Source organism: Lathyrus oleraceus, chromosome 5 (genome assembly GCF_024323335.1).
Source record: "Lathyrus oleraceus cultivar Zhongwan6 chromosome 5, CAAS_Psat_ZW6_1.0, whole genome shotgun sequence".
Lineage (NCBI taxonomy): Eukaryota > Viridiplantae > Streptophyta > Magnoliopsida > Fabales > Fabaceae > Lathyrus > Lathyrus oleraceus.
Window position 1 is genome coordinate 399897041 of NC_066583.1, and position 15750 is coordinate 399912790.

Sequence of the window (15750 nt, forward strand, 5' to 3'; positions counted from 1 at the left end):
AGTTCCTAGGTACCATCGCCTGGATATGATTCATCCCACTGAACCTTAACAAGAGGAATCTCCTTATTCCTTAATACTTTAACTTCTCGTCCTGCAATGTGACTTGGTAGAGGTTCGAAAGTAAGATCTGCTTCTACTTCTATTGAATTTGGAAGGATAGGCTGAAGAGAATCTGGAATGAACTTCCGGAGTTGAGATACGTGAAAAACATCATGCATTTATGATAGAGAAGGTGGTAAAGCTAATCTGTAGGCTACTTCTCCAATCCTCTATAATCTGGTATGACCCTATATATCTCGGACTTAGCTTCTGTGACTTAAACGATCCTTTCAGTCTCAACCTCGGAGTCACCTTCAAAAATACATGGTCACCTTCATCAAATTCTAATGGTTTTCTCCTGTGATTCGCATAGCTCTTTTGGCAATCTTGTGCTTTCTTCATCTTATCACGGACCATCCTTATCTTTTCCGTAGTCTCTTGAATAATCTCCGGTCCTAAGATCCTTCCTTCACCAACTTCCGCCCAACATAGAGGTGTTATACATTTCCGTCCATACAAGGCTTCATAAGGAGCCATACCAATACTTGCATGATAACTATTGTTATATGCGAATCCAATCAATGGTAAAAGCTCCTTCCAATTCCCTCCAATTTTAAGTACATAAGCTCTTAACATATCTTTCAGTGTCTGTATTGTCCGTTAAGTCTGACCATCCATTTGAGGATGATTAGAAGTACTTAAACACAATCTCGATCCCATGGCTTGTTGGAATGCTTTCCAAAATCTTTAAGTAAACTTTGGGTCTCTATCGGACATAATGCTAGTTGGAATACCATGCAACTTAACAATTTCTAAAATGAACAACTGTGCAAGATGACTTGCCTTGTAAGTAGTCTTCACGGCCAAAAAGTGCGCGGACTTAGTTAACCGATCCACAATCACCCAAATTGAATCATAACCACCTTGGGTCCGAGGTAACCCTACTGCAAAATCCATTGAAATACTATCCCATTTCCAAATTGGAATCTCTAAAGGTCGCAATAAACCACCTGGCTTCTGATGTTCGATCTTTACTGCTGGCATATAATGCATTTCGACACATACTCTGTGATATCCCTCTTCATTCCAGGCCACCAATAGTCCTTTCTCAAGTTTTGATACATCTTCGATGAACCTGGATGTATAGTAAATGCCCCTTTGTGAGCTTCCTCCAAAACTTTTCTTTTCAGCTCGGCGTCATTCGGAACATAAATCATTTGATTAAATAGAATAACCCCATCTAGTGACTGAGCGAAACCTGGTTGAGTTGACATCTCTTGCAACTTCTCGTCTATCATTTGTCCTTGTCATATCTCTTCCATTATGTTAGAAGTAACATTAAAATTTCCCATTATCACACCATTCTGCGTCCAACTAAACTAAAGATTAAGATCTCGAAACTTTTCCAGCAATGCGTATTCTAACATTATCAACTCAGCTTTATGTATCTCTTTCCGACTTAAGGCATCCACAACCTTATTTGCCTTCCCCGGATGATACTTAAGCTCAAAATCAAAGTCCTTCAAATATTCCATCAGTCTTCTTTGTCTCATCTTTAACTCTTTCTGGTCGAATAAGTATTTCAAACTCATGTGATCACTAAACATCTTAAAACGCACCCCATACAAGTAATGTCGCCACACTTTCAATGCAAAGACAACAACAGCTAGTTCAAGATCATGAGTCAAATAGTTCTCTTCACGAGGCTTCAACCGATGAAAGGCATAGGCTACAACCTGACCACTCTGCATTAACACCCCTCCTAATCCTCTTTTAGAGGCATCACAAAATACTTCATAAGGCTTACTAGGATCAGGGATGACTAAAACAAGAGCAATCATTAGCTTCTACTTCAAACTTATAAAACTCTTCTCACACTTCGAATCCCATTTGAAAGAAATTCCTTTCGGGTAACTCTAGTCATTGGTAATGCTATATGCGAAAACCCCTTTATAAACCTCCGATAGTAACCTGCCAAACCTAAGAAACTTCTGACTTCGGAAGCATTCTTTGGTCTTTCCCAATTAATAACTGCTTCAACTTTAGATGGATCCACTGATACTCCTCCTTGCGATATCACATGACTAAGGAACTTCACTTCGTTCATCCAAAATTCACACTTATTTAACTTGGCAAAAAGTTGCTTCTCTTGCAGTACTTATAGGACAATCCTTAGGTGTTCTCTGTGCTCTTGAGGAGTACGAGAATAAATAAGAATGTCATCAATAAAGATCACCACGAACTGGTCAAAGTAAGGTTGAAATATCCGATTCATATAGTCCATGAAAACAGCTGGGGCATTCGTCACACCAAACAACATTACAAGGAACTCAAAATAGCCATATCGGGTTCTAAATGCGGTCTTTGGCACATCCGAACTCTTAACTCTTATTTGATGATAACCCGATCATAAATCAATCTTTGAGAACAAGCAGGCTCCTTTTAATTGATCTAACAAATCGTTTATCCTTGGCAGAGGATACTTGTTTTTAATGGTAACTTTATTCAACTGGCGATAATCAATACACAACCACATACTACCATCCTTCTTCTTTACTAATAACACTGGAGCTCCCCATGGTGAGACACTAGGTCGAATGAAATGCTTGGTTAACAACTCTTCCAATTGATTCTTCAACTCTCTCAACTCTAGTGGTGCCATGCGATATGGAGAAACGTAGATTGGAGTCGTCCCAAGTATCCGATCAATATAGAATTTCACTTCCCTTTCAAGAGGAAGAGAGGTGACATCCTCCGGGAAAACTTCCGGAAATTCACAAACAATAGGAATTTGTGTAACACTCAGATTATCGCTAGATTCCTTGGTAAGAACCAAGAGAACTGACTTTTCATTCTCAAATAAGAAATTAACCATGCCAACCTTACCTTCCAAGATAGTAAGTAGTTAATACATCCTTTGGAGTAGCTTCCCTAGATGGAATGATAATCAACTTCTCTTCACATCCAATAAACACCGAATTGGCGGAAAGCCAATCCATCCCCATAACCACATCAACCTTCTTAAGTGGCAAACAAATAAGATCAATCTGGAAAATTCTACCATTCACCGAGAGCGAACAATTTTCACAAATCAACGGTGTCTCAACTACATCATCCATGGAGGTAGTAACCACCATAGGAGGAGACAAGGGAATTGCTTGCAAGCCAAGATGCTTTATGCACCAAATTGATATAAAAGAGTGTGTCGCCTCGCAATTAAACAATACAAAACAAGGATGATTATTGACGAGACACATACCAACAATTAAGGCATTGTTGCTCTTAGCCTTCCTTGCATCCAAAGTATAAACTCGACCAGTGCTCCTCCCCTGCATCTAATTCTTATTTTGAGGACACTCCATAGACATGTGTCCCTTCCTTTGACAAGTAAAACACCTAATTCCACTTACAACACACCTTCCAAAATGAAACTTCCTACATACTTGACATTGAGGAGGATTGTTAGGTCTTGCATGTTGCACCTGTTTTCCTTTGAAAGCCTGTGATCTAGGCCTAAACTGGCTACCTGGCCTCCCTTGGTCTCTATGTCCACTCCTATACTGATCCCTTTCTTCTTGAACTTTCTTCAAACTGTTCTCAGCTACATAACATTGCCTTAACAATTCCGCATAAGTAGTGAATTCCCTTTGAGATACACTATGAGAAATTTCACCCCTCATACAAAAAAGAAACTGATCAATCTTCCACCTCTCATCAGGTGTGTATGTGGCCTGCCTAGAGTAAGCAGCCATGTATTTGAACTTCTCACCATACGCAGCTACTGACATAGTACCCTGTCTAAGCTGCTGAAACTCAAACTCTTTCTGAGTCCTCAAAGAACTAGGAAAATACTTATCCAGGAAAATAGTCTTAAAATGCTCCCAATCTCTAGGTACTCCCTAACTAGTCATGAGTGTCGAAGCACTCTCCCACCATCTCACAACTGGACCCTTCATCACGTGAGAAGCAAACACAACCTTATTTTCTTCACTACAATGCACTATCTGAAAAATCCTTTCCATACTGGTTATCCACTACTGAGCCTTCACAAGATTCAACCCACCATGGAATTCAGGAGGATTCATGCGGAAGAAATCTCGGAAACTACCACCTGCAGCTTCCTGTGGAACCCCTTGAGGATGCAAACCACCATTCCACTGCTGCATCATCTGTTGCATGAATTGGTTCTATTGCAGTTGCATCTGTTGCACAAACTGAGGCCATTGAAAACCTTCACTACCACTTGGCGGTTCAAAGTCTGAATTCTGGGTTATGGGTCTACCACGACCTTTGCGTCTGTCAGCCATGATCCTGAATGTCATACAAATAGGATTAAGTTTACCAGGCTCAATACTATGAATATAACACCAAGGAGATGACAACCCACATATGAGGCAGAAAGAAATACTTATAATATTTCATGGCTAGGTTGAGGATACAACCTACTCTGATACCAACTGTAACACCCACATATAATATATGTCTAGAATACAAATTATACATAGGGTAAAACTTGTACTGAAATACATTAGCGCCTATCGGCATGGTGTACATATACATACATATCCCAAAGAAACGTAACATGGCACAAAATGTACACAAAAGTGCCCAAAATAAAACAACTAGATCTAGATCACTAAACATTGACCCCAAAATATATGTACAGCGGAGTAACCATCATCGATCAGGTAGGCAAGACATCACCCTATCTTGCCCTTACCCTTCTCCTGCTCAGAACCACCTGAAAAATAATCAACAACATGGGGTGAGATAATAATCTCAGTGGGTTCCCTATCTTATGGGCCGACTCGGCTCTACAGGGTTTTCTAATCAATATTCATTTTTTCTAACAATATACAACTCAAGTCAACAAGGGAACGAAGACTTGAACGATGAGGAAACTAACTCACAATGTATGGCAACATGCACCTGAGTTCTCAAAATTCAACCACGATCATTATTCAGATCACAATGCATCAATTCCTGAACGGACTTACGTCTAAGCCAGGTCCGATTCATGCATGCTCGTATGATTCGACTTTCACGATGGATATCAGGTTCCCCTATGGGACTCGAACCCACTTTTGAGAACCGTCACTCGTATGGGACTCGAACCCACTTTTGGGAACCGTCACTCGTATGGGACTCGAGCCCACTTTGAGTCTCTTTCACCGTATGGGGCTCTAACCCACTTAGGTGTCCACCTTTCCCCCATGTCCACCATGGTTGGGACTCAAACCCAATTGAGGCTCGAATCATCGGTCCCACATCCCAATGCTTACTCATCTAAGCATACCAAATAGAGATGTGTACCATCACAGGAAACACACATTCTGAATACATGATCGGTTCCACAAATCATCGGTTCCACGAACCATAACAAAATCCATCAATTACAGATGCCTTCATTCACCATAATATACAACAATAACATGACATGTTCCATACAATGCGTCTCACTCTCAAACACAACAACCATTCATCCACGACCTCCACATAAGCATCGTACGGAATGAATACTGTATTCTCATATTATCTAGGTTATAAACCTAACTCATGACCTAATTTCAATCCTAGGTCAACTCACTAGATTCATCATACAATTTTCACCATTGGCATATATTCAATATAAGCATAGCATCACAAATGATTAATGGTTGGAAGAATGCATTTAGAAACACTTAAGAAATGGATTTTGAAGTTTTTAACATAAGTCAATCGATTGGTTGGGAATGCCCAATCGATTAGTTCCTCTCACATTTCTGTTTTTCAAAGTTTGCTGAGGATCAATCGATTGAACCTGAGTGTCAATCGATTGGCTCACTAAATTTTTTCCATTGTTCATATACAAAAAGTTTATGCAATCGATTGTAATGCACCGTCAATCGATTGGTCTTGTAAACAATCACATTTTTCTGCAAAACAAAGGTTGTGCAATCGATTGGTTGCAGGGACCAATCGATTGGTCCACACACATTTTCACATTTCCACTTCACAAACACCATTTTTCCTCTATTATTCCATTTCTAACAAAATACCACTTCTTCTTCCAATAAAACCCATCATACTACATGTTCTTATACACATATAAATCAAGGATTCCAAGCTCACAATCACAAAGATTTCAAGGTCATAATCACAACCAATCATTTTACCACAACCATAACAAATCATGTTATCACAACAATCATAAAGAACATATCAAGCACATGTTCATAAAATAACAACATCAAGAGAAATATTCATCACATAACATTGATTGTCATGATTTGTCTATGATTCTACAATCCTAATCTTCTAGAAATCTATGGTTTCTAACTAGAACCCACCTCAAGAATGGAAGAAGAGAAGTTGTTGAAGATGAGATGATGATGATGGAGATGATGGTGTTGGTTCCAAGCTTTCTTCTTCTTCTTCTTCTTCTTCTTCCTCTTCTCCACTAGCCTTGCTTTCTCTTCTTCTACCTTTCCCTTGAGCTACTTCTTTCCACACTAACCTTCTGATACATAGAGAAAATGAAATGGCTTATGGTAGGTAGTAACATGTGGTGGTGAGTGAGTCAAAGATCATAAGCAAGTGGCCAAGAGAATGTGTGGTATGGAAGTGGTTAGTAGTAACAAAAAAATCTCAAGTGTCACTAAACTTGTATTATTTGTTCTACCAGATCTATTGACCCATTATTAGTGTTACCAAAATGCCCCAATTAATAAAATGCCAAACCCAATTAATATTAATTAAGTCAACCTGAACTCACTATTTACTCTATTTATCGCAATTGATAACTTTTAGAGCACATAGGAACTTAATTGATCTCAATTAATAGGAATTTAGGTATTTAAGGAAATACGGGGTATTACATTTAACAACAAAATTTTCATTATTACAAATATTCAATCAAATTTTATAGGTTTAAAAGCATTATTTTAATCATTTACACAATTCAATAAAATTTCATGGGTTTAACCTAAACATTTTCATCATTCACACAACTCAATCAAATTTCATGGGTTTTACAACAACATTTTCATTATTCACACAATTCAATCAAATTTCATGGGTTTAACTGCATAATTTTCATCATTCCCACAATTCAATCAAATTTCATGGGTTTAACAACAACATTTTCATCATTCACACAATTCAATCAAATTTCATTGGTTTAACATCAACATTTTCATTGTTCACACAATTCAATCAATTTTCATGGGTTTAACCTCAACATTTTCATCATTCACATAATTCAATAAAAAATTCATGGGTTTAACAACAATTTTTTTATCATTCACACAATTCAATCAAATTTCAAGGGTTTAATATGAACATTTTCATCATTCACACAATTCAATCAAATTTCATGAGTTTAACCTCAACATTTTAGTCATTCACACAATTCAATCAAATTTCATGGGTTTAACAACAACATTTTCATTATTCACATAATTCAATCAAATATCGTGGATTTAGTAGGAACATTTTCATGATTCAAACAATTCAATCAAATTTCATGGGTTTAACAACAACCTTTTTATATTTCACCAATTCAATCAAATTTCATGGGTTTAACATCAACATTTTCATCATTCGTATAATTCAATTTGATGGGTTTAATATCAACATTTTCATCATTCACACAATTGAATCAAATTTCATGGGTTTTAACACCAACACTTTCATCATTCCCACAATTTTATCAATTTTCATGGATTTAATAGCAACATGTTCATCATTCAGACAATTCAATCAAATTTCATGGGTTTAACAACAACATTTTCATCATTCACACAATTCAATCAAATTTCATTGGTTTAACATCAACATTTTCATTGTTCACACAATTCAATCAATTTTCATGGGTTTAACCTCAACATTTTCATCATTCACATAATTCAATAAAAAATTCATGGGTTTAAGAACAATTTTTTTATCATTCACACAATTCAATCAAATTTTAAGGGTTTAATATGAACATTTTCATCATTCACACAATTCAATCAAATTTCATGAGTTTAACCTCAACATTTTAGTCATTCACACAATTCAATCAAATTTCATGGGTTTAACAACAACATTTACATCATTCACATAATTCAATCAAATATCGTGGATTTAGTAGGAACATTTTCATGATTCAAACAATTCAATCAAATTTCATGGGTTTAACAACAACCTTTTTATATTTCACCAATTCAATCAAATTTCATGGGTTTAACATCAACATTTTCATCATTCGTATAATTTAATTTGATGGGTTTAATATCAACATTTTCATCATTCACACAATTGAATCAAATTTCATGGGTTTTAACACCAACACTTTCATCATTCCCACAATTTTATCAATTTTCATGGATTTAATAGCAACATGTTCATCATTCAGACAATTCAATAAAGTTTCATGGGTTTAACAACAACTTTTTCATCATTACCACAATTCAATCAAATTTCATGGGTTAACAACAACATTTTCGTCATTCCCACAATTCAATCAAATTTCATGGGTTTAACAGCAACATTTTCATCATTCACACAATTCAATCAAATTTCTTGGGTTTAACAACAACATTTTCATCATTCACACAATTCAATCGAATTTCACGGGTTTAACAACAACGTTTTCACCATTCACACAATTCAATCAAATTTCATGGGTTTAAAACAACATTTTCATCATTCCTATAATTCAATCAATTTTCATGGATTTAATATGGACATTTTCATCATTCACACAATTCAATCAAATTCCATGGGTTTGACAACAACATTTTCATCATCCACATAATTCAATCAAATTTCATGGATTTAATAGGAACATTTTCATCATTTACACAACTCAATCAAATTTCATGAGTTTAAAAACAACATTTTCATCATTCACACAATTCAATCAAATTTCATAGGTTTAACAACAACATTTTAATCATTCACACAATTCAATAAAATTTCATGGGTTTAACCTAAACATTTTCATCATTCACACAATTCAATCAAATTTCATGGGTTTAACAAAAACATTTTCATCATTCATCCAATTCAATCAAATTTCATGGATTTAATAGGAACATTTTCATCATTCACACAATTCAATCAAATTTTATGCGTTTAACAATAACATTTTCAACACTCTCACAGATCAATCAAATTTCATGGGTTTAAAAACAACATTTTCACCATTCACACAATTCAACCAAATTTCATAGGTTTAACATCAACATTTTCATCACTCACAAAATTCAATAAAATTTCACGGGTTTAACCTAAACATTTTAAACATTCACACAATTCAATCAAATTTCATAGGTTTAACAACGACAATTTCATCATTCCCATAATTCAATCCATTTTCATGGGTTTAAAAGCAACATTTTCATCATTCACACAATTCAATCAAATTTCATTGGTTTAATAACAACATTTTCATCATTCACACAATTCAATCGAATTTCGTGGGTTTAACATCAACATTTTCATCATTACCACAATTCAATCAAATTTCACGGGTTAACAACAACATTTTCATCATTCCCATAATTCAATAAAATTTGATGGGTTTAAAAACAACATTTTAATCATTCACACAATAAAATCAAATTTCATGGGTTTAACTACCACATTTTCATCATTCACATAATTTAATCAAATTTCGTGGGTTTAAGAACAACATTTTCATCATTCAAACAATTCAATCAAATTTCATGGGTTTACATCAACATTTTCATCATTCCTGTAATTCATTTTATTTTCATGGGTTTAACAACAACATTTTCATCATTCACAAAATTCAATCAAATTTCATACGTTTAACAACAACATTTTCATCATTCACACAATTCAATAAAATTTCACGGGTTTAACAACATTTTCATCATTCACACAATTCAATCAAATTTCATGGGTTTAACTGCAACATTTTCATCATTCACACAATTCAATCAAATTTCATGGGTTTGACATCAACATTTTCATTATTCCTATAATTCAATTTATCTTCAAGGGTTTAACAACAACATTTTCATCATTCACACAATTCAATCAATTTTCATAGGTTTAACAACAACATTTTCATCATTCACACAATTCAATAAAATATCGTGGGTTTAACCTAAACATTTTCATCATTCACACAATTCAATGAAATTTCATGGGTTTAACAACAACATTTTTATCATTTACACAATTTAATCAAATTTCACGTGTTTAAAAATAACATTTTCATCATTCACACAATTCAATCAAATTTCATGTGATTAAAAACAACATTTTCATCATTCACACAATTTAATCAGATTTCATAGGTTTAACAACACCATTTTCATCATTCATAAAATTCAATCAACTTTTATGGGTTTAACCTAAACATTTTCAGCATTCACACAATTCAATCAAATTTCTTGGGTTTAACAACGACATTTTAATCATTCCCATATTTCAACCCATTTTCATGGGTTTAAAAGCAACATTTTCATCATTCACACAATTCAATCAAATTTCATGGGTTTAACATCAACATTTTCATCATTCCCATAATTCAATTTATCTTCAAGGGTTTAACAACAACATTTTCATCATTCACACAATTCCATCAAACTTCATAGGTTTAACAATAACATTTTCATCCTTCACACAATTCAATAAAATTTCATGGGTTTAACCTAAACATTTTCATCATTCACACAACTCAATCAAATTTCATGGGTTTTACAACAACATTTTCATTAATCACACAATTCAATCAAATTTCATGGGTTTAACTGCATAATTTTCATCATTCCCACAATTCAATCAAATTTCATGGGTTTAACAACAACATTTTCATCATTCACACAATTCAATCAAATTTCATTGGTTTAACATCAACATTTTCATTGTTCACACAATTCAATCAATTTTCATGGGTTTAACCTCAACATTTTCATCATTCACATAATTCAATAAAAAATTCATGGGTTTAACAATAATTTTTTTATCATTCACACAATTCAATCAAATTTCAAGGGTTTAATATGAACATTTTCATCATTCACACAATTCAATCAAATTTCATGAGTTTAACCTCAACATTTTAGTCATTCACACAATTCAATCAAATTTCATGGGTTTAACAACAACATTTTCATCATTCACATAATTCAATCAAATATCGTGGATTTAGTAGGAACATTTTCATCATTCACACAATTCAATCAAATTTCCTGGGTTTAACAACAACATTTTCATCATTCACACAATTCAATCGAATTTCACGGGTTTAACAACAACGTTTTCATCATTCACACAATTCAATCAAATTTCATGGGTTTAAAACAACATTTTCATCATTCCTATAATTCAATCAATTTTCATGGATTTAATATGGACATTTTCATCATTCACACAATTCAATCAAATTCCATGGGTTTGACAACAACATTTTCATCATCCACATAATTCAATCAAATTTCATGGATTTAATAGGAACATTTTCATCATTTACACAACTCAATCAAATTTCATGAGTTTAAAAACAACATTTTCATCATTCACACAATTCAATCAAATTTCATAGGTTTAACAACAACATTTTAATTATTCACACAATTCAATAAAATTTCATGGGTTTAACCTAAACATTTTCATCATTCACACAATTCAATCAAATTTCATGGGTTTAACAAAAACATTTTCATCAGTCACCCAATTCAACCAAATTTCATGGATTTAATAGGAACATTTTCATCATTCACACAATTCAATCAAATTTTATGCGTTTAACAATAAGATTTTCAACACTCTCATAGATCAATCAAATTTCATGGGTTTAAAAACAACATTTTCATCATTCACACAATTCAACCAAATTTCATAGGTTTAACATCAACATTTTCATCACTCACAAAATTCAATAAAATTTCACGGGTTTAACCTAAACATTTTAAGCATTCACACAATTCAATCCAATTTCATATGTTTAACAACGACAATTTCATCATTCCCATAATTCAATCCATTTTCATGGGTTTAAAAGCAACATTTTCATCATTCACACAATTCAATCAAATTTCATTGGTTTAATAACAACATTTTCATCATTCACACAATTCAATCGAATTTAGTGGGTTTAACATCAACATTTTCATCATTACCACAATTCAATCAAATTTCACGGGTTAACAACAACATTTTCATCATTCCCATAATTCAATAAAATTTGATGGGTTTAAAAACAACATTTTAATCATTCACACAATAAAATCAAATTGCATGGGTTTAACTACCACATTTTCATCATTCACATATTTTAATCAAATTTCGTGGGTTTAAGAACAGCATTTTCATCATTCACACAATTCAATCAAATTTCATGGGTTTAGATCAACATTTTCATCATTCCCGTAATTCATTTTATTTTCATGGGTTTAACAACAACATTTTCATCATTCACAAAATTTAATCAAATTTCATACGTTTAACAACAACATTTTCATAATTCACACAATTCAATAAAATTTCATGTGTTTAACCTAAACATTTTCATCATTCACACAATTCAATAAAATTTCACGGGTTTAACAACAACATTTTCATCATTCACACAATTCAATCAAATTTCATGGGTTTAACTGCAACATTTTCATCGTCCACATAATTCAATCAAATTTCATGGGTTTGACATCAACATTTTCATTATTCCAATAATTCAATTTATCTTCAAGGGTTTAACAACAACATTTTCATCATTCACACAATTCAATCAAATTTCATAGGTTTAACAACAACATTTTCATCATTCACACAATTCAATAAAATATCGTGGGTTTAACCTAAACATTTTCATCATTCACACAATTCAATCCATTTTCATGGGTTTAAAAGCAACATTTTCATCATTCACACAATTCAATCAAATTTCATTGGTTTAATAACAACATTTTCATCATTCACACAATTCAATCGAATTTCGTGGGTTTAACATCAACATTTTCATCATTACCACAATTCAATCAAATTTCACGGGTTAACAACAACATTTTCATCATTCCCATAATTCAATAAAATTTGATGGGTTTAAAAACAACATTTTAATCATTCACACAATAAAATCAAATTGCATGGGTTTAACTACCACATTTTCATCATTCACATATTTTAATCAAATTTCGTGGGTTTAAGAACAGCATTTTCATCATTCACACAATTCAATCAAATTTCATGGGTTTAGATCAACATTTTCATCATTCCCGTAATTCATTTTATTTTCATGGGTTTAACAACAACATTTTCATCATTCACAAAATTTAATCAAATTTCATACGTTAACAACAACATTTTCATAATTCACACAATTCAATAAAATTTCATGTGTTTAACCTAAACATTTTCATCATTCACACAATTCAATAAATTTCACGGGTTTAACAACAACATTTCATCATTCACACAATTCAATCAAATTTCATGGGTTTAACTGCAACATTTTCATCGTCCACACAATTCAATCAAATTTCATGGGTTTGACATCAACATTTTCATTATTCTATAATTCAATTATCTTCAAGGGTTTAACAACAACATTTTCATCATTCACACAATTCAATCAAATTTCATAGGTTTAACAACAACATTTTCATCATTCACACAATTCAATAAAATATCGTGGGTTTAACCTAAACATTTTCATCATTCACACAATTCAATGAAATTTCATGGGTTTAACAACAACACTTTTATCATTTACACAATTCAATCAAATTTCACGTGTTTAAAAACAACATTTCATCATTCACACAATCAATCAAATTCATGTGATTAAAAACAACATTTTCATCATTCACACAATTTAACCAGATTCATAGGTTTAAAAACAACATTTTCATCATTCATAAAATTCAATCAACTTTCATGGGTTAACCTAAACATTTTCAGCATTCACACACATTCAATCAAATTCATGGGTTTAACAACGACAATTTCATCATCCCATATTTCAATCCCTTTTCATGGGTTTAACATCAACATTTCATCATTTCCATAATTCAATTTATCTTCAAGGGTATAACAACAACATTTTCATCATTCACACAATTCAATCAAATTTCCTGGGTTTAACAACAACATTTTCATCATTCACACAATTCAATCGAATTTCACGGGTTTAACAACAACGTTTTCATCATTCACACAATTCAATCAAATTTCATGGGTTTAAAACAACATTTTCATCATTCCTATAATTCAATCAATTTTCATGGATTTAATATGGACATTTTCATCATTCACACAATTCAATCAAATTCCATGGGTTTGACAACAACATTTTCATCATCCCATAATTCAATCAAATTTCATGGATTAATAGGAACATTTTCATCATTTACACAACTCAATCAAATTTCATGAGTTTAAAAACACATTTTCATCATTCACACAATTCAATCAAATTTCATAGGTTTAACAACAACATTTTAATCATTCACACAATTCAATAAAATTTCATGGGTTTAACCTAAACATTTTCATCATTCACACAATTCAATCAAATTTCATGGGTTTAACAAAAACATTTTCATCAGTCACCCAATTCAATCAAATTTCATGGATTTAATAGGAACATTTTCATCATTCACACAATTCAATCAAATTTTATGCGTTTAACAATAACATTTTCAACACTCTCATAGATCAATCAAATTTCATGGGTTTAAAAACAACATTTTCATCATTCACACAATTCAACCAAATTTCATAGGTTTAACATCAACATTTTCATCACTCACAAAATTCAATAAAATTTCACGGGTTTAACCTAAACATTTTAAGCATTCACACAATTCAATCCAATTTCATATGTTTAACAACGACAATTTCATCATTCCCATAATTCAATCCATTTTCATGGGTTTAAAAGCAACATTTTCATCATTCACACAATTCAATCAAATTTCATTGGTTTAATAACAACATTTTCATCATTCACACAATTCAATCGAATTTCGTGGGTTTAACATCAACATTTTCATCATTACCACAATTCAATCAAATTTCACGGGTTAACAACAACATTTTCATCATTCCCATAATTCAATAAAATTTGATGGGTTTAAAAACAACATTTTAATCATTCACACAATAAAATCAAATTGCATGGGTTTAACTACCACATTTTCATCATTCACATATTTTAATCAAATTTCGTGGGTTTAAGAACAGCATTTTCATCATTCACACAATTCAATCAAATTTCATGGGTTTAGATCAACATTTTCATCATTCCCGTAATTCATTTTATTTTCATGGGTTTAACAACAACATTTTCATCATTCACAAAATTTAATCAAATTTCATACGTTTAACAACAACATTTTCATAATTCACACAATTCAATAAAATTTCATGTGTTTAACCTAAACATTTTCATCATTCACACAATTCAATAAAATTTCACGGGTTTAACAACAACATTTTCATCATTCACACAATTCAATCAAATTTCATGGGTTTAACTGCAACATTTTCATCGTCCACACAATTCAATCAAATTTCATGGGTTTGACATCAACATTTTCATTATTCCTATAATTCAATTTATCTTCAAGGGTTTAACAACAACATTTTCATCATTCACACAATTCAATCAATTTTCATAGGTTTAACAACAACATTTTCATCATTCACACAATTCAATAAAATATCGTGGGTTTAACCTAAACATTTTCATCATTCACACAATTCAATCCA

General features: G+C 32.5%; 1 protein-coding gene across 1 annotated transcript; it reads right to left on the reverse strand.

Moving 5' to 3' along the window:
- Positions 1-2921: 2921 nt before the first annotated feature.
- On the reverse strand, positions 2922-4208 carry LOC127081024 (uncharacterized). The gene is made up of 3 exons (XM_051021314.1): positions 4078-4208; positions 3483-3879; positions 2922-3368 (listed from the first exon to the last, which is right to left on the reverse strand). The coding sequence occupies exons 1-3, from the start codon at positions 4206-4208 to the stop codon at positions 2922-2924; spliced, it is 975 nt and encodes a 324-aa protein (XP_050877271.1).
- Positions 4209-15750: the final 11542 nt, after the last annotated feature.

What these genes read in the sequence shown, in the direction of transcription:
- LOC127081024 (XM_051021314.1), bottom strand. Translation starts at nt 4,208, where the DNA reads ATGATGCAGCAGTGGAATGGTGGTTTGCATCCTCAAGGGGTTCCACAG. An exon ending in TTGAATCTTGTGAAGGCTCA is followed by an intron (nt 3,880 to 4,077) that starts GTAGTGGATAAC and finishes GTATTTTCCTAG; the next exon opens with TTCTTTGAGGACTCAGAAAG. An exon ending in ACAATCCTCCTCAATGTCAA is followed by an intron (nt 3,369 to 3,482) that starts GTATGTAGGAAG and finishes AATTAGATGCAG; the next exon opens with GGGAGGAGCACTGGTCGAGT.